The 20,550-nt window shown below is 41.6% G+C and overlaps 1 protein-coding gene across 4 annotated transcripts in view; it reads left to right on the top strand.

Annotated features, from left to right (window-relative positions):
• The window catches only part of GGNBP2 (gametogenetin binding protein 2), a 50,677-nt gene that overhangs the window by 4,949 nt on the left and 25,178 nt on the right, over nt 1-20,550 (top strand). For 2 of the 4 annotated variants that reach the window (XM_008011183.3, XM_008011181.3), the window contains exons 3-7: nt 5,604-5,684; nt 7,841-8,094; nt 11,814-11,912; nt 19,064-19,189; nt 19,284-19,397. In XM_008011183.3, the coding sequence (XP_008009374.2) occupies nt 5,604-5,684; nt 7,841-8,094; nt 11,814-11,912; nt 19,064-19,189; nt 19,284-19,397 (674 nt within the window). The remainder of the gene's footprint in view (nt 1-5,603; nt 5,685-7,840; nt 8,095-11,813; nt 11,913-19,063; nt 19,190-19,283; nt 19,398-20,550) is intronic. The other 2 variants (XM_008011184.3, XM_008011185.3) reach the window with 1 other exon arrangement.

The raw sequence follows: 20,550 nt of genomic DNA, 5'->3' as shown, positions 1-20,550 counted from the left end.
TTGAAAAATAACTACAAAGCAAATTACCCTTAGTCATACTTCTCAGGGATAAGCAGCATTTGGTATAATTTCAGTCCTAGACACACACATAGATACAGAGTTAATATATTTTCTGTAACATTTTTTGTCCTGATTTATTTCACGAAATGTAATTTTGAAAACGTTTCCTTGTCATTTTTAAACATTTTTAATGGCCGTGTAATATTCTGTTGTATGACATTCCGTAATTATTTTTCCACTGTTGGACATGGAGGTTGTTCTAGTTTTTGCTATGAATAAACTGTAAGAACATAAATAATGCAAAAATCTTTGCATTAAAATGTTTTCTCAGGCTTTTGGAAGTGGAATTACTGGATCAAAGGATAAGAACCTTTTGTAAAGTTCCAGGTACATATTGTCAGATTGCTACAATATTTCTTTTCTTTCTTTTTTTTGAGATGGAGTCTTACTCTGTCACCTGGGCTGGAGTGCAGTGGCATGATCTTGGCTCACTACAACCTCCGCCTTCCAGGTTCAGGCGATTCTTGTGCCTCAGCCTCCTGAGTAGCTGGAATTACAGGCGCCTGCCACCTTGCCTGGCTAATTTTTGTATTTTTAGTAGAGACGAGGCTTCACCATTTTGGCCAGGCTGGTCTGGTCTTGAACTCCTGACCTCAAGTGATCCACCTGCTTCAGCCTCCCAAAGTGCTGGGATTACAGGCATGAACCACTGCTCCCGGCCAGATTGTTACCATATTTCTGCATTGCAGTTTACTCTCCTGATTTAAACCAATCTAAATAGACTACTCTGATAAGAGTTTGGGTTTTTTTTTTTCTTTTTGTTCTTGTTTCCATGTACAGCGTTAATCTGATAACAGTTCTTGATGTCTTACACTTTAAAAGATAATAAATGATAGCATATCCACTTGGGAATTAAATGTTTTATAATTGTTGAAAGTTTAGCATTTAATGTTTTCTTTCAACTGTAACAGTTAATTTTACTGAGGGTGATAGATGTTACAAATAGCTGTGTGGATGAAGAAGTAAAAGAGTAAAACCAAAATGACAGTGATTTTAATAAATGCAAACTTAGTATATTGTTGGTTAGAACTTGTGAGAATGCGCTAAAGACAGATTTTTTTTGTGGTCAGGAGAAAGCAGGACAGATACTTAAGAGTGAAAGTGGGTAATGGATTCAATAAACTTTATAAAGCAGTAATTGCAGCACAATGACTTGTTCTATTTGTGGCTAGCTATGGGTAGGGAACCTCTTCATGAAGCTGAATGCTAATGATGCATCTATAAAGCCACACCTGAAATACTTTACAGGACTGTCTTCCTTTAGGTAACCTAGAATCTCAAGATTAAGTTAAGGAAGTGGTTTTAAAGAATGAAGAACAAATTGTGCTACTAGCCTCTTTGCCTTCCCCTTTTTATTTTCATCTCTTAAAACATTTAACAGCATACAGTGATTGGTCAGAAAACAGTAAGGTAAAAAGCCATTGTCCTAAGTGTTTGAAAGGCAAGGACAGAGTAATTATTTAGTATGAGTGCATTGTCTCTAGCCAGAGTGGTGAGTAAATACAAGAGCAAATTTAGGAGTATGTAAGCTGATGAAACCGGGAAAGACAGAAATAAATTAGATCTTAGTATTTTTGGTACTAATTAGGTTAAAATGAAATGATTTGAAATGAGTTTTGTTTTTAAAAATACTTAACTGTTTTTTATTGACTTTTTTTTTTTTGAGATGGAGTTTTGCTCTTGCTGCCCAGGCTAGTGTGCAATGGCTCGATCTCGGCTTACCACAACCTCCGCCTCCCGGTTTAAGTAATTCTCCTGTCTCAGCCTCCTGAGTAGCTGAGATTACAGGCATGTGCCACCACAGCTAATTTTTTGTATTTTTAGTAGAGAGAGGGTTTCTCCATGTTGGTCAGGCTGGTCTCGAGCTCACGACCTCAGGTGATCCGCCCGCCTCGGCCTCCCAAAGTGTTGGGGTTATGGGTGTGAGCCATCAGCTTCTTTACTGACTTTTTAAAAAGAATTCCTAAATCAGGTATTATCCATATAATTAAAATATTTTAGACTGAGCACGGTGGCTTAGGCCTGTCACCCCAGCACTTTTGGAGGCCTCGGAGGGTGGATCACCTGGGGTCAGGAGTTCGGGACCAGCCTGGCCAGTATGGTAAAACCCCATCTGTACTAAAATACAAAATTAGCTGGGCGTGGTGGTACGCCTGTAATCCCAGCTACTTGGGAGGCTGAGGTGGGAGAATTGCTTGAACTTGGGAGGCAGAGGCTGCAGTGAGTCGAGATTGAGCTGTTGCACTCCAGCCTAGACAACAGAGTGAGACCCTGTCTCAAAAAAAAAAATTTTACAAATCAGCTCACAGGTCTCAGTATTATTAGATGTGGTCTTTGACCTCCGTTTCAATTTTTAAAACAGTTGATCAAAATAAAAATACATACTGAGTCAGAATTTAGGATTTTGCCTAAGAACCAGACTGGAGAGACTTTGATTTAGTTAAATAAGGAATATTTGTTTCTTAAAATGATAGCTTTGATCTTTAAACACTATAGATGATTGTCATTTTTTTTTATTATGGCTGTTGGTATGTGGCGAAATGGTGTATATTTTTATCAAGCAAGTGAAAATATAAATCAAGGTATTAGTTGCTTAAATGGTAGGTTTGGAGTGACCTGCAATATTCTGTTGAATTACATGGTTTCAAAAGTTTATACATTTTTAATGACTTGACAGTTAAATTTCTTTGTGTCTTAAACCTTTTGATGATTCCAGAAAATATGAGTTAATTGAACTATTAGCTATTTCATTGCTTTTATTGTAATAGTTTTCTGGACCAGGATTTCCAATACCAGGATTATTATTGTTATTTTTTAAAATTAGAGTAGACCATGTTAAATAGAATACATACAATAGGCAGTATAGATCATTAGATATTTTGCTTATTTCAGTCATTGTCACCAGATCATTTATTTTTTATTTTTATTTTTTATTTTTTGAGACGGAGTCTCGCTCTGTCGCCCAGGCTGGAGTGCAGTGGCCGGATCTCAGCTCACTGCAAGCTCCACCTCCCGGGTTTACGCCATTCTCCTGCCTCAGCCTCCCGAGTAGCTGGGACTACAGGAGCCCGCCACCTCGCCTGGCTAGTTTTTTTTTTGTATTTTTTAGTAGAGACGGGGTTTCACCATGTTAGCCAGGATGGTCTCGATCTCCTGACCTCGTGATCTGCCCGTCTTGGCCTCCCAAAGTGCTGGGATTACAGGCTTGAGCCACCGCGCCCAGCCACCAGATCATTTATTACTACAGCATTAAAATAGACCATTGACTTCAGTTTTGCTTTGTACTGTTGATAGAGATAATGTATTAAAGTGCTTATAATGATGTCTAGTACATATGAAGTGTCTTTATTATTACTTACTGCTACCTGCTTTTGGAGGTGTTAATAAGAAGACTAAGAAGGAAAACTAGAAACAAGATGTCAGGGTTGATAAACCTGAAAATTGGATGATTGACGTTTGGACATTTCATCTGTATATATGGAAGAAAAAACTTCCAGAATGGTAAAAGCTATTGAAATGGGCCGGGCGAGTTGACTCACACTTGTAATCCCAGCACTTTGGGAGACCGAGGCGGGTAGATTGCCTGAGCTTGGGAGTTTGAAACCAGCCTGGGCAACATGGCAAAACCCTGTTTCTACTAAAAATACAAAAAATTAGCCATGCTTGGTGGCAGGTGCCTGTAATCTCAGCTACTCAGGAGGCTGAGGCAGGAGAATTGCTTGAACCTGGGAGGCGGAGGTTGCAGCGAGCCAAGATTGCGCCACTGCACTCCAGCCTGGGTGACAGAGCGAGACTCTGTCTCGAAAAAAAAAAAAAAAAAAAAGAAATGGAAGCATGTCTCTGAACATGATATAGTGAATATAGATTTGGAAGCAAGGAGCATTAACTCTTCCCCTTGTAATATATAGTATATATGCATTGTAATATATTTGGGAAATACAGGAGCACATGTAGAAAAATTTGTCTTACTACCTAGAGATAACCACATATAATATGTTTTCTTTTTTTGAAAGATAAAGTATACACACTAAAAATGTTGTACATGCAGTCTGAAGTAAGTTAATATTTGTGTCATCGTCCATCTTCTTAGTATCTGTTTCCTTACTTCATATATCTCATATTCCTCCCTTATCAAATCAAGAAAAACTCTTAAATCTATTGCTTACATTTGACTTAGCTGTTAATGAGGTCTCATTTTGTTGTTAGAACAAGCGTATTTTAAATTTCTCTAATATGGGAAGAAAGGAATGGTCACATCCATTAAAGAAGCAGGTCTTTGGTTCTGGTTGGGGAAGGAAGTGACATTTTTAAGACCACATTCAACTGAGGAATATTTTGTTTTTGCCTTAAGTGGGTCTTTTTGTCTTGACTTCACTCTGGTTTTGTGGGAGTTTGTGGTCCTTGTTATGTGGAAATAGTTGGTCCTAGTACAATATGTTTGATCTTTAACAATGTTTTAGTTAAGATATACATATGTTACTTAACATTGTTTTGAAGGCATATCTTTTTCCCCCACATTTTAATACTTGAAATCAGGATGCTGCTTTAATTTGATGACATAGTAAAAATGGCTTGTAGTGATACATAACTGTGGTACTACTTAAAATCTGTGGTATGACAACAGATCAGTAAAATGTACTAATTACAGATTCCCATTATGTGACATGCTGAAGCCTCCTTAGCTTCATATGCCTTCCTATGGTAGTGAATTTTGATAATTGAATAAGTATATCAATGTGTCCTTTTTATTCGTAATTAGAGCAAACATTTACTATGTGCCAGGCACTGTTCTGGCCAGGCACTGTTCTGGCCGGGCACAGTGGCTCACGCCTGTAATCCTGGTACTTTGGGCGGCTGAGGTCAGGAGTTGGAGACCAACCTGGCCAACATGGTGAAACCCCATCTCTACTAAAAATACAAAAATTAGCCGGGCATGGTGTTGGGTGCCTGTAATCCTAGTTACTCAGGAGGCTGAGGCAGGAGAATTGCTTGAACCCAGGAGGTGGAGGTTGTAATGAGTTGAAATCATACCACTGCACTCCAGCCTAGGTGATGGAGCAAGACTCCGTCTCAAAAAAAAGGATCGTTTTTTTTTTTGTTTTTTTTTTTTTTTGACAGAGTTTCACTGTTGTCCAGGCTGGAGTGCAGTGGCGTGATTTCGGCTCACTGCAACCTCCGCCTCCCGGGTTCAAGCAATTCTCCTGGCTCAGCCTTCCAAGTAGCTGGGATTACAGGCATGCACCACCAAACCCGGCTAATTTTGTATATTTAGTAGAGACGGGGTTTCTCCATGTTGGTCAGGCTGGTCTTGAACTCCCGACCTCAGGTGATCCGCCTGCCACCTCCACCCCCGGCCTCCCAGAGTGCTGGGATTACAGGCTTGAGCCACTGCACTAGGCCATGTACTCGAATTTTACAAAAAATTTTGAGGGGCAGGGATGGGTGCAAATCTGGCTTTCAGGGATCTATTTCTGGAGTTTGTAGGCTGTATCCTGTTTTCAGAGGGGTAAAATAATTGATTTCTGTTCTGTTTGCATTTTAAGATGGTGATGGAATTTCCTGACAATGTGTTAAATCTCGATGGACATCAGAATAATGGTGCACAGCTAAAGCAGTTCATTCAGGTAATAGTTTTTTCAATCAATGTTTTTAATGGGGTATGTGTATTTTAAAGACTCATTTAAAATTTAACTGTATTAGTTTTATATAGGGTTCTCTAGGTCTTACCGTTGCTGTAGTAAGCATACATAGTTATTTACCTGATTTATGTAACTGCCATGTGAAAAAGAATTGGTGGTGGTGTGTTAATATTTTACATGTCCATAAGACTTTAATTTTAAAACCAGGCCATCTTTCCTAGTTTTTAAAAGATAAGGTATATAATTTTTCATTAAAAACTTGTTGGTTTTCTGCTGTAGTAATTGTTTTGTTGAGACAATCCTATATTATGAACTTTCTGATGTTTATTTAATTTCTGAGAAATATAGTACTTTATAAATACGCTTAAATGCAATATACAGTTATCCCTCAGTATCCGTGGGGGATAGTTCAAGGATCCCTATGCAAACCAAAATCCACAATGCTCAAGTCCCTTATAGAAAATGGTGTAGTAAGGGCTGGGCATGGTGGCTCATGCCTGTAATCCCAGCACTTTGGGAGGCCAAGGCAGGTGGATCACTTGAGTTCAGTAGTTGGGCAACATGGCAAAACCCTGTCTCTACAGAAAATGCAAAAAAGTTGGGCGGACATGGCGGCATGTGCTTGGGGTCCCAGCTACTCAGTAGGCTCAAGTGGGAGGATCTCGAGCCCAGGAGGCAGAGGTTATAGTCGGCTGAGATCGCATCACTGCACTCCAGCCTGGGCAATAGAGTGAGACCTTGTCTCAGAAAAAAATAAGATGTATATTTGCATATAACCTCTGCACATCTTCCCATATACTTTAAAGCATATTTAGATTATCTATGGTACCTAATACAATGTAAATGCTGTGTAAATAGTAGTTATACTGCATCATTTAGGGAATAATGACAAGGAAGAAAAGTCTGTACGTGTTTAGTACAGGTGCCACCATCCTTTTTTTCCCCTCAAATATTTTCAATTCTTGGTTGGTTAAATTCACAGATGTAGAACCCATGGATACAGAGGGCTGACTATAATTAAGATATTGGAAGATGACTTGTTAGTTTACTTCAGAACTCTTATTTCTACTTTTAGAGAAAACTTTGAATGGAAGGGTAATGGTAAATGTGAGAAAATGCGTCTTGGGAATTATCCTACTTTCCTATCTGTTTTTGGTAAATCTGGAAGTGTTAACTGCAGTTAACTATAACTCTGTCAGGTAGAAGTTACTTACTAGAGTTTGTTCATTTATCTGCAACAGTGGCTCTCAGTTATTTTTCTACCTTGTCGTAACCAGCAGATACCATTCATGAGCAGCAGCATGCTAGTTCCTCACTTCTCTACATAGGGAAGATAGGCCATGTTTTCTCCCACTAATCCGTAATACACCTGGTCATACCTCCAGATTGGGAATTGCTGCTGCACATTATTACCATCCTAACCTGACTCCTGTAGCTAAACATAGTGATAGTAAGTGTGTTGTTAAAAGTTGTAAAAACAGAACAAAACAAAAAAAGAAAACAGGTCAGGCTTGGTGGCTCACGCCTGTAATCCCAGCACTTTGGGAGGCTGAGGCAGATGGATCACAAGGTCAAGAGATCAAGACCATCCTGGCCAACATGGTGAAACCCCATCTCTACTAAAAATACTAAAATTAGCTGGGTGTGGTGATACATGCCTGTAGTCCCAGCTACTCTGGAGTCTGAGGCGGGAGAATCACTTGAACCCAGGAGGCAGAGGTTGCAGTGAGCTGAGATTGTGCCATTGCACTCCAGCCTGGTGACAGAGCGAGACTCAGTCTCAAAAAACAAAAACAAACCAACCAAAAAAAAGGTATAGCTGTATTGTCCTTTTTTTTTTGTAAGAGGACTGGCCTAATAGTCACTGAACCAGCCCTACATTTCCAGATGCAGGACTGCTTTTTGGCATACTAAGCAGAATCGTTTATATACCCTAGATTCTAGAGGAAGGGGGTTTGTGGCGCAAACTCCGTACAACATGGACAAGGCTGACTACGTTGCCTTTCTGACTCAGTTGCAGGTAGAGCTGGTAAACCCTTTCCAGGTTGTACTTACTGCACAAGGATAGGAACCAGTAGTAGTGAAAGTATAATTTTATGTCTTTTTAAAGGACACTCCTTCATTTTCTTTCCCTCTTTCAGCGACATGGTATGCTTAAGCAACAGGATCTAAGTATTGCCATGGTGGTGACATCACGTGAAGTCCTGAGTGCACTTTCTCAGCTTGTCCCATGTGTTGGTTGTCGTCGCAGTGTGGAACGCCTCTTTTCCCAGCTTGTAGAGTCTGGAAATCCTGCTCTTGAACCCCTAACAGTAGGGCCCAAGGGAGTCCTGTCTGTAACTAGAAGCTGCATGACTGATGCAAAGAAGCTTTATACATTATTTTATGTACATGGGTAAGTATAATCAATTAGGAGAAAATGGGTTTGTTAAAATTTGAAACAGCTTGGTGACAGTGGCAGCTTATTTTCTTGAAGGAAAGATTGAGTCTAATTTAATGATTTTATTACTGTGTACCAGTGAATGTAAAGTTTCCACTCTCCACATGGGGAGAAGCAGACAGTAAGCAAATATGCACTTTGTCAGGGATGATAAATTAGAAAAACCAGTAAGGGAGGTAGAGAATGGAGCAGGGGTAGAATTATTGTGGAGGGTGGTCAGGAAAGGCCTCCCTGATAAAATGACATTGAATATAGACTTGAATGAAGTGAGCAAGCAAATCTTGTAGAAAACTGGGGGAAGGCAGAGAAGGAACAGCTAGTGTAAAGGTTCTGAGGTTGGGGTTTTATTGGCATGTTTGAGGAATAGTAAGGAAGTCATTGTGGCTGGAGCCAGATGAATGACCGGAACAGTAATATAAAGGTGGGGTCAGCAGAGTAATAAGGCCGGGCGCGGTGGCTCACGCCTGTAATCCCAGCACTTTGGGAGGCTGAGGCGGGCAGTTCGAGACCAGCCTGACCAACGTGGTGAAACCCCGTCTCTACTAAAAATACAAAAATTAGCCGGGCATGGTGATGCGTGGCTGTAATCCCAGCTATTCAGGAGGCTGAGGCAGGAGAATCACTTGAACCCAGGAGGCAGAGGTTGCAGTGAGCCGAGATGGTGCCATTGCACTGCAGCCTGGGCAACAAGAGCGAAACTCCATCTCAGAAAAAAAAAGAGCGGCTGGGCGCGGTGGCTCACGCCTATAATCCCAACACTTTGGGAAGCCTAGGCAGTTGGATTGCCTGAGCTCAGGAGTTCAAGACCAGCCTGGGCTGTTAACACGGTGAAACCGAGTCTCTACTAAAAATACAAAAAATTAGCCAGGCATGGTGGTGGGTGCCTGTAATCCCACCTACTCGGGAGGCTGAGGCAGGAGAATCGCTCAAACCCGGGAGGCAGCAGTTGCAGTGAGCCGAGATCACGCATTGCCCTCCAGCCTGGGCAACAAGAATGAAACTCCATCTCAAAAAAAGAAAAAAAAAGGAGTAATAAAAGGTCCAGTCATATTTTTATTTTTTTCAGGTGGAGTTTCGCTATTGTTGCCCAGGCTGGAGTGCAGTGGCATGATCTCGGCTCACTGCAACCACTGCCTCCTGGATTCAAGTGATTCTCCTGCCTCAGCCTCCCAAGTAGCTAGGATTACAGGTGGCCACCACCATGCTCGGATTTTTTTTGTATTTTTTAGTAGAGATAGGGTTTCGCCATGTTGGCCAGGTTGGTCTTGAACTCCTGACCTCAGGCGATCTGCCCACCTCAGCCTCCCAAAGTGCTGGGATTACATGCGTGAGCCACCGTGCCCAACTGAGGTCTTTTGTTTTTACTCTGAGTGAGGTGAGCTTTGGGAAGGTTTTGAGCAGAAGAGCGGCATAGTCTGATGAAATTTGGCTTACTTTGACCTCTGTATTAAGAATGAATAATGGCCATGGGGGTAGTGAAAAATGGTTATAAAGAATCCTGGATATATTTTGAGGAATGAGCCAATGGGATTTTTTGAACAGATTGGTTGTGAGGGAGGGCATCAAAAATGATTCTCAGATTTGTGATATGAAGAATGGACAAAAGGCCTTGCGTGGTTGCTCACACCTATAATCCCAGCACTTTGGGAGGCCGATGCAGGCAGATCACCAGAGGTCAGGAGTTTGAGACCAGCCTGGCCAACATGGTGAAACCCCATCTCTACTAAAAATACCAAAATTAGCTGGGAGTGGTGGCAGGCGCCTGTAATCCCAGCTACTTGGGAGGCTGAGACAGAATTGCTTGAACCCAGGAGGTGGAGGTTGCAGTGAGCCAAGATCGCGCCACTGCACTCCAGCGTGGGCAACAGAGCGAGACTGTCTCAAAAAAAAAAAAAAAGAATGGACAAATAGTTTCCATTTACTGCGATGGACAAGACTGGGGAGAAATGTAACAGAGCTCATCTTTGGGTGTGCTAAGTTTGAGATAGCGATTAGACATCCAAGTAGAATTCAGAGAGGTCTGGGTTAGAGCTGTAAATTGGTCTCATTTAGTGAATATAAATAGGAAAAGAAGGAGAGGTCTGAAAAGTAAACCCTGAGGCTTTCCTATTTAGAGATGGTGGTAGGGACTTTTGATATTTACTGTGCCTGGACTTGGGAAAACAAGCCTTGGAGTGTTTTTGAACAGAGGAATGATATAATCTGATTCATATTTTAAAAGGATCACTCTGGCTGCTGAGTGAGGCCTGGAATGTAAAGGGCAGAAGGTGACAGCAAGGAGACGATTTAGGAGGCCAGCTATTGGCAGTTAACTAAGCTAGAGATTGGTGGGTTGCACAGGGATGATAATGGTAGAGGTGATAAGTGATCTGATTCTAGGCTGGGCGTGGTGACTCACACCTGTAATCCCAGCACTTTGGGAGGCCGAGGCAGGCGGATCTCCTGAGGTCAGGAGATCAAGACCATCCTGGCTAACAGTGAAACTCCGTCTCTAATAAAAAAAATACAAAAACTTAGCCAGGCGCGGTGGCGGGCGCCTGTAGTCCCAGCTACTTGGGAGGCTGAGGCAGGAGAATGGCGTGAACCCGGGAGGTGGAGCTTGCAGTGAGCTGATATTGTGCCACTGCACTCCAGCCTGGGGGACAGAGCAAGACTCCATCTCAAAAAAAAAAAAAAAAAAAAGAAGTGATCTGATTCTAGATTGGTTAAATTTTATTCAACTTTTATTCTTTTTTTTTTTTTTTGAGACAGTCTTACTCTGTCTCAAGCTGCAGTGCAGTGGTGCAATCTTGGCTCGTTGCTACCTCCACCTCCCTGGTTTAAGTGATTCTTGTGCCTCAGCCTCCTGAGTAGCTGGGATTACAGGCGTGCACCACCACATCTGTCTTAATTTTTGTATTTTTCTTTAGTAGAAATAGGGTTTCTCCATGTTGGCCATGCTGGTCTCTAACTCCTGGCCTCAAGTGATCCACTGGCCTCAGCCTCCCAAAGTGCTGGGATTACAGGTGTGAGCCATGCCTGGCTTCATTTTAAAATTTTCTGTAGAGATGAAAATTTTGATGTTACCCAGGCTGGCTTTGAACTCCTGACCTGAAATGATCCTCCTACCTCAGCCTTCCGAAGTGCTGGGATTATAGGCATGAGCTACTGTACCAGGCCTGATTCTAGATATATTTAAAAGGTAGAATTGACAAAGTTTGCTCATTGGTTGGATGGAGGGTGAGGATAGTAGTAGTGTATATTCTATATTTGCATAAAATTTCTGTTGATGACTCCTCTTCAAGGATGTATTGTGTTTACGTATTGTTTTGTGGGGTTTTTATATATTTTTTACAGACATGGGGTCTCACTATGTTGCCCAGGTTGGCCTCAAACCCTTGGGCTTAAGTGATCCTTTCACCTCGGCTTCCCAGATACCTGGGACTGCAGGTGTGTACTTCTGCAACTGGTGTATTTACATAATGGCTGGGCAAGGGAAGATGGCTGAGAGTCAGTTAGCAGTCAGTGTTGAAATACTTGAGTGCCAGACACACTGCTAGATATAGTGGAGATAGAGAAAAGTGGTGTTTTGTTTTGTTTTGTTTTGAGACTTCTCTCTAAAAGACAGTAAATAGAGATTTTAAAATTTGAAAGAAAAATGAATTAAACCCTTAATATGTTTTATTTTTAATTAGGTCCAAACTAAATGATATGATAGATGCTATTCCAAAAAGTAAGAAGAATAAGAGATGTCAATTGCACTCCTTAGATACGCACAAGCCAAAACCTTTGGGGTAAGTAGAACTGAATAACAAGAGGCTTTGTGATTGTTAAGATTATATATTTGATCATATTTAGTAAAAGAAACGCACTGTTTGCTTTAATTCATTAATTGGTTATACTCTATGACATAGGTCAAAATAAATAGATCCTCTTATGTTGGCCGTTTTGCATTGATATATATAAAGTCTCAATGTAGATCTGATTAAAAAAATTTTTTATGTTAAATATGTTTTAGAGGAGGAAGGTTGAAGTCTTTTTTTGTTTGTTTGTTTTGAGACAGAGTCTCCCTGTGTTGCCCAGGCTGGAGCGCAGTGGCGTAATCTTGGGTTACTGCAACCTCTGTCTACCCGGTTCAAACGATTCTCCTGCCCCAGCTTTCTGAGTAGCTGGGACTACAGGTGTGTGCCACCACGCCTGGCTAATTTTTGTATTTTTAGTAGAGATGGGGCTTCACCCTATTGGCCAGGCTGGTCTTGAACTCCTGGCCTCAGGTGATCCGCCTGCCTCAATCTCCCAAAGTACTAGGATTACAGGTGTGAGGCACCACGCTCGGCTGGCTGGAGTCTTTATGGAAATGTATGCAGCTAATATTAACGTTTTCAAAGTAGTGGTAATCATTCTTTGATCTACAGAATAGTCATAATGTATAAATTATTTTTCTTTCTTGTCTCTAGCTGTAATTTACCAAGGTTTAAAAAAAAGTTGTTATGACAATATGTATTTATGTAACTAATTTGTAGTTTTCTATATTTATTTATTATTATTTTTTGAGATGGAGTCTCCTCTGTCGCCCAGGCTGGAGTGCAGTGGCGCGATCTCAGCTCACTGCAAGCTCCACCTCCTGAGTTCAAGCTATTCTCCTGCCTCAGCCTCCTGAGTAGCTGGGACCACAGGCGCGTGCCACCAAGCCCGGCTAATTTTTTGTATTTTTGGTAGGGACAGGGTTTCACCGTGTTAGCTGGGATGGTCTTGATCTCCTGACCTTGTGATCTGTCCACCTCAGCTTCTCAAAGTGCTGGGATTACAGGCATGAGCCACCGCGCCCGGCCTATTTTTTAAGCAAATATTGCCTTACAATAATTTGTAGTTTTCTTCTTGGTTAAGTGCTATAGTGTCCAAGGCTGCTTTTTCACCTTCTGCTAGCACAGCGCCACAGTTGTCCCCTACAAAATTGCCTGGGGTTGGGGATAGTGAGGCGAAACCATGGAGCATGAAGGGGCTTTCTAAGACATAACTTGACTTTTGGAGAGAATGGGATGTTAAAAAAACTATGCTGCTTTATTAATTTTATTTTTTAATTATTTTTTTGAGGCACAATCTTGCTCTGTCACTCAGACTGGAGTGCAGTGGTGCGATCTCGGCTCACTGCAACCTCCGCCTCTTGGGTTCAAGCAATTCTCGTGCCTCAGCCTCCTGAATAACTGGGATTACAGGTGTTTGCCACCACTCCTGGCTAATTTTTTTTTATTTTTAATAGAGATGGGTTTTGCCATGTTGCCCAGGCTGGTCTCAAACTCCTGGACTCAAGTGATCTGCCTGCCTTGGTCTCCCAAAGTGCTGGGATTACAGGCGTGAGCCACTGCACCTGGCCTCTGTATTAATTTTAAAAGTTAATTTTTAAATATCTAATTTGTGTCATTGTCACCTTTTTGGTTTTTTTGACCTGAACTTCCGAGTGACACCATTATTGTATAGACATTTTTCTCCCTGACACAAAGACTTGGATGACCAGACAGTGGTGTGTTAATAATCTATTAAGTTTTTTTCCCCTATGCTGAGCAACAAAAAATATTTAAAACATTTTATCGGCCGGGTGCGGTGGCTCACGCATGTAATCCCAGCACTTTTGGAGGCTGAGACAGGCGGATCATAAGGTCAGGAGTGTGAGATCAGCCTGACCAACATGGGGAAACCTCGTCCCTACTAAAAATACAAAAATTAGCCAGGCATGGTGGCACGCACCTGTGATCCCAGCTACTCAGGAGGCTGAGGCAGGAGAATCACTTGAACCCAGGAGGTGGAGGTTGCAGTGAGCTGAGACTGTGTTGCCTGGGTTACAGAGCAAGACTCTGTCTCAAAAAAAAAAAAAAAAAAAAAAAGGCTGGGCATGCTGGCTCATGCCTGTAATCCCAGCAATTTGGGAGGCTGAGTTGGGTGGATTCCCTGAGGTCAGGAATTCAAGACCAGCCTGGCCAACATGGTGAAATCCTGTCTCTACTAAAAATATAAAAATTAGGCCGGGCATAGTGGCTCACGCCTGTAATCCCAGCACTTTGGGAGGCCGAGACAGGCGGATCACGAGGTCAGGAGATTGAGACCATCCTGGCTAACACTGTGAAACCCCGTCTCTACTAAAAATACAAAAATTAGCCGGGCGCAGTGGTGGGTGCCTGTAGTCCCAGTTACATGGGAGGCTGAGGCAGGAGAATGATGTTAACCCCAGGGGGTGGAGCTTGCATGAGTGGAGATCGCACCACTGCACTCCAGCCTGGGCGACAGAGCGAGACTCCGTCTCAAAAAAAAAAAAAAAAATTATATATATATATGTGTGTGTGTGTATATATATGTATATATATATATATAAAAATTAGCTGGGCGTGGGGGCAGGTGCTTGTAATCTTAGCTACTTGAGAGGCTGAGGCAGGATAATCGCTTGAACCCAGGAGGCGGAGGTTGCATTGAGCCAAGATCTCACCATTGCACTCCAGACTGGGCAACCAGAGCGAGACTTTGTCTCAAAATAAGTAAATAAATAAAATAGATAAATAAATTTTATTAGTAAAATTGTCAAACATAGAAAAGTAAAAAATACAATGACTGAATCTCCCACGTACGTTTACGAAGGTTCAGTAGTTATCAACCTTTTTCTTCATTTATCCACCTTTTTCTTTGTATTTTAAAGCAAGTCCCAGGCTTCGTGTTACTCTACTATTGCATCCTTCCACATGCATCTCTAAATATATGGATGTTTTCTTTCATAACCACATTGCCATCATAACACCTTTTTTTTTGAGATGGAGTTTCGCTCTTTTTGCCCAGGCTGGAGTGCAATGGCGCAATCTTGGCTCACCGTAACCTCCGCCTCCCGGGTTCAAGCGATTCTCCTGCCTCAGCCTCCTGAGTAGCTGGGATTACAGGCACGGGCCACCGCGCCTGGCTAATTTTGTATTTTTAGTAGAGACAGGGTTTCTTCATGTTGGTCAGGCTGGTCTTGAACTCCCGACCTCAGGTAATCCACCTGCCTCGGCCTCCCAAAGTGCTGGGGTTACAGGCGGGAGCCACTGCGCCCGGCCATGCCTGGCAAAATTAAGTGTAACACTTGAATACCCAGTTCATACTCAGATACTCCCTGTTTCTGGTTTTTTTTTTTTTTTTTGGAACATTAGTTTGTATGAATTAGGCTCTGAATAGGAACCACACATTATGTTCTTGTGGCCTTAAGAAAAGAAGTTTTCTTAAGGACAGTTGTTATTTTGCTACTTGATTTGTCAGTATCTTTTTTCTTTCTTTCTTTTTTTTTTTTTTTTTGAGATGGAGTTTCCCTTTGTCACTCAGGCTGGAGTGCAATAGCTTGATCTTGGCTCACCGCAATTTCCGCTTCCTGGGTTCAAGTGATTCTCCTGCCTCAGCCTCCTGAGTAGCTGGGATTACAGGTGCCCGCCCCCACGTCCAGCTAATTTTTGTATTTTTAGTAGACACGAGGTTTCACCAGGTTGACCAGGCTTGTCTTGAATTCCTGACCTCAGGTGATCAACCCACCTTGGCCTCCCAAAGTGTTGGGATTACAGGCGTGAGCCACCGTGCCCGGCCCGATTTGTCAGTATCTTTTAAAAATGTTTTATTTTTTGTTTTTTCATCAGCTCATTCTTCCTTCTCAGATTTGTCAGTAACTTCAGATAATTTCTGACTCTAAATGCAGAGTACAGGCTAATTTTTCACATTACAGAATGACCTGTTGGCTGAAGGCATAGAGTGGTATGATATAGTAAAGAGCTTGCCTTCTGGTACTTCTTTTCTGTTAAGCATATTCTTTGTTGATGAACTGAAAAGCAAGTAGCCCAGCATCTTATGCATCTGCGCTCATTGCTGCCTTTCTTCAAAGATCAGTCCTTCCACTCTTGCTCTGCACTCCGTCTCCTTTGTTTTCAATCACTTTGCTTATTCAGTTACCTACTTTAGTTAAATTTACATACAGCTCTGTTTTTCTATCTTTCAGCTTAAGAAACAAAACAAACCACAGATTTTACATCCCCTTCTAACTACAGTTCCACTACATGGGAAGTCATATGTTTTAAAAGGCTGTTTGCTGAGTATGGAATCAGTGTGAATGGACTTAGTTCATCTTAAGCAGTGTCTGTCTCTTTACTAAGGTAGCTTCAGTTATTCCCACAGGCCACATGGATAGCAGGCTAAGCAGTACAGTATGCTTATCCAAGGCTCCCTCTCCCTTGGATGGTCACCACTATTAAATGCTACTACTATTCTCCATTTTATGTATTTCCACTCCCCCTCCTACCACTACGTCCCCACCCCCCATAGCTTTTTAAATTTGTTTAGTCTATTTCCAGAGAAAGTATAATACAGTTGATTAGGTTTTAGCCTAATACATAGCAACCTAGGTCAGCCTTTCTGAGAGTGTTCTCTCATCTATGCAAGTAAACCCAGGTCTGGGAGTAAGTTTGAGATCTGGAAGAAGGATCTAGGCTGGAGTTGTAGGCCTGGAGTATCTTAGAGAATGTTATGGAAGATCACCTAAAGGGAAAGAGAGTAAAAGAATTCTGAGGAATTTAATGGTAGAAAATAAATTAGTAAAGAAACCTGAGAAAGTAGCCAGATAGGTAGAAGGAAACCAAGGTGTAAAAGTGTTCCAAGGAAGTCTGATCAGGTGTGTTAAATGCTGCCAAGTCATCAAGGACCCAGAAGTGGACATTGGATTTAGTAACACTGAGATCATTGGTGATCTTGATGAGCTGAGCTAGTGATTGAGTGGAAGCAGAATCCAAGTTGCAGTGATGCAAAAGCGAATGCGATGTAAGGTTGTTACGGATTAAGCTGTGCTTGGGAGCAGAACCAGAAAGTGGAAACGTTATTTTTTTAGGAAGCTTGATCTTAAAAGAATAATAAACAGCATAAGGTCTGGAATGTTTTGAGATACAGATTTTTTTTATAGAGCTTTTTTCTTAAAAAAAAAAAAAGCTTTTGCATTCTAATGATATAATAATCATTCTTCAACTCTGATTTCTCTTTATGAACCTTTCCCTCAATTATGAGAACTTGAGTTTGAGAGTTTTTCAGTTCTGGGAGATTATGCATTATACTAATCAAGTATAGTTAGTAAAAGAGGGGCTGGACGCGGTGGCTCACACGGGTAATCCCAGCACTTTGGGGGGCCGATGTGGGCAGATCACGAGGTCAGGAGTTCGAGACCAGCCTGGCCAATATGATGAAACCCCGTCTCTACTAAAAATACAAAAATTAGCCAGGTGTGGTAGCATACACCTGTAGTCCCAGCTACTTGGGAGGCTGAGGCAGGAGAATCGCTTGAACCCGGGAGGCAGAGGTTGCAGTGAGCTGAGATTACAACAGCCTGGGCAACAGAGTGAGACTCTGTCTCAAAAAGGAAATATCAGAGTTGAGAATAGAAGGATACAGCATGGAAAGTGGAACAGATGTTTTTGTTGTCACAAATAAGGGGAACTAAACCTTAGCTTGAGCCATTGTGAGAGAGAGTACAGAGCTGAATTGTGTGGATAACTTATATTTTGAGCAGAGGGTTGAGAAATACCCGTTTAGCTACATAGAGTAAGTTAAAAGTTCAGAGGTTTTTCCGTCTCTAGCATCCAAGGTGTAATGAATTTCTAGGACTGTACTGAGACCTGCAGAAGAACAGACAGGAGGCAGTTGTTCAGAGTCATGAAAGATCAAGAAGGCTGTCATTGAAAAGAATATAAAACCACATTTCCCTTGGAATGCAGGTCCAAGATAAATGTGCTGCAACAAGGCAAAATATGTGGCAATTTTCATACTGAAGTTGAACCCTGCTGGGGAGGGAGAGTGGGAAGTTTTTAGTAAGTTTGTTAAAAAAAAAAATGGTATAGGGCTGGGCGTGGTGGCTTACGCCTGTAATCCCAGCCCTTTGGAATGCTGAGGTGGGTGGATTGCTTGAGCTCAGGAGTTGGAGACCAGCCTGGGCAACATGACAAGACCCTGCTGTCTCTACTTAAAAAATACAGTCAATCAATCAATCAATCAATAACCAGGTGTGGTGATACATGCCTATGGTCCTAGCTATTCGGGAGGCTGAGGTGGGAGGATCACTTGAGCCCTGGAGGGGTGGGGTTGCACTGAGCCAAGATCATGCCACTGCATTCCAGCCTGAGTGACAGAGCAAGGGTCTGTCTCAAAAAAAAAATTACGACATAGTTCTTACTAATTTAGGCTGTATAAAGTGTTCATCTTAGTGTACTATCTTTATTTTAGTATATTTAAAACTTATTCACTGTAATTAATCTATGACTTTCCTAGCTACTTGTACATGTGAAGGTTGATAATAGTTTTGTTACTGTGGATTAGCTTTAAAACTGAGTGATTACAAAAAAAAAAATTGAGCCGGGCGTGGCGGCTCACACCTGTAATCGGAGGCTGAGGTGGGAGAATGACTTGAGGTCAGGGGTTTGAGACCAGCCTGGGCAACACAGCAGAGACCTCGTCTCTACAAAATAAAAGTTAAAAAAAAAAAAACAAAATTGATGATGATCTCATTAAGTAGATAAAAACTTTTTAGAATTTTCTATTTGTGGAAGATTAGTCTGTGTTTATAAGGGAAAATACTTGATAATTTTTTCAGTCATTTTAACTTGAGAACATTCCAACAATATTTGCTCATAGGATACTTTATTAACTAGTTGCTGTCTTGATAACTACAAATGTTGTTAAATTGTATCAGATTAACTTGATATCAAGCAGAAGTTTTTATATAAAGATATGAGCACACATTTAAATGAACATTATATTAATATAATGAGTATGTAATCATATGTAATTTGTAAACATGTTCTAATATCTTAATCATTAAAGTGTTCATGATTTTAATTTAGACTATAGGAATTATTTCTTCAGATTATCTCAGTGTCACTAAGCTTTGTACTATACTATACTACAGTGAAGGGAGCAGTAGCAGTGTCAGTTCAGAGAAGTTAAGTACAGATAAGAGAAGTAGTGAAGACCACAGGAAGGACAGCAAGTGTAGGATCATTTTCCATTATGGACCTTTCCAGGGAACAGCCAGGTAAAATCAAGCAATACTTTACTCTGTTTTTTGTTTTTTTAATGTTTTACCCTTCTATATTCTCCTTTTTCATTAATATTTGTTCTTTCTACAGAGGTTGTTGGATGGATGTATGGGAACTAATGTCCCAGGAATGCAGGGATGAAGTAGTTTTAATTGACTCAAGTTGTCTTTTAGAAACGCTAGAAACATATCTACGAAAACACAGGTAAGTCTGATGGTTGTTCCAGTTTAATGTGGAAGGTACCTTATCTGTCAGTCACCTAGAATGTCCTGTCACTGACCTCCTTTGTATAATAGCATTCTAGCCTTCCCTTTAATACTTGGCACTAGGCAGAGCTTAATGTTAGAGTAGACAGTTCCTTTTTTTTTTTTTTTTGAGTTGGAGTCTAGCTCTATTGCCAGGCTGGAGTACAGTGGTGTAATCTCGGCTCACTGCAACCTCTGCCTCCCAGGTTCAAGAGATTCTCCTGCCTCAGCCTCTCAAGTAGCTGGGATTACAGGCAAATGCCGCCATGCCCAGCTAAGTTTTGTATTTTTAGTAGAGATGGGGTTTCACTATGTTGGCCAGGATGGTCTCAGTCTCCTGACCTTGTGATCCGCCAACCTCAGCCTCCCAAAGTGCTGGAATTACAGACGTGAGCCACTGCGCCTGGCCAAGACAGTTGCTTTATGGGATGACTCTCAGGGTTAGCCTTCTTGTGTTGAGCCAGCATCTCCTATTTTGTAATTTTTTTTTTCTTTTTCTTTTTGAGATGGTGTCTCGCTCTGTCACCCAGGCTGGAATACAGTGGCGAGACCTCAGATCACTGCGGCCACAGCCTCCCGGGTTCCAACAATTCTCCTGCCTCACCCTCCTGAGTAGCTGGGACTACATGCTCATGCCACCACGTCCGGCTAAGTTTTGTATTTTTAGTAGAGACCAGGTTTTGCCATGTTGGTCAGGCTGGTCTCGAACTCCTGATCTCAGGTGATCCACCTGCCTCGACCTCCCAAAATGCTGAGATTACAGGCATGAGCTGCGCCCAGCCTATGATAGCATTTTCAATATTAAATTAGTAGTTTTTTACTTAATATTTGAAGTATTTCTTCTGTCATTGTCAGGACCCCAAAAGAGAGTTGGTATTCATGTGTTTCGTTACTGTAAAAGTAAGTTCAGATTTTTCTTTATAGAACACTACTTTTACAAAGGAATTTTCTTTTCTTTTTTTTTTCAGACAGAGTCTTGCTCTGTCGCCAGGCTGGAATGCAGTGGCTCAATCTCGGCTCACTGTAACTGCCGACTCCCTGGTTCAAGAGATTCTCCTGCCTCAGCCTCCTGAATAGCTGGGATTACAGGCAAATGCCACCATGCCTGGCTA

The sequence above is a fragment of the Chlorocebus sabaeus genome, chromosome 16 (assembly GCF_047675955.1).
Source record: "Chlorocebus sabaeus isolate Y175 chromosome 16, mChlSab1.0.hap1, whole genome shotgun sequence".
In the NCBI taxonomy this organism is placed as follows: Eukaryota; Metazoa; Chordata; class Mammalia; order Primates; family Cercopithecidae; genus Chlorocebus; species Chlorocebus sabaeus.
The sequence above is the reverse complement of the archived record's forward strand: the minus strand, read 5'-3'. Positions and strand labels throughout refer to the sequence as shown.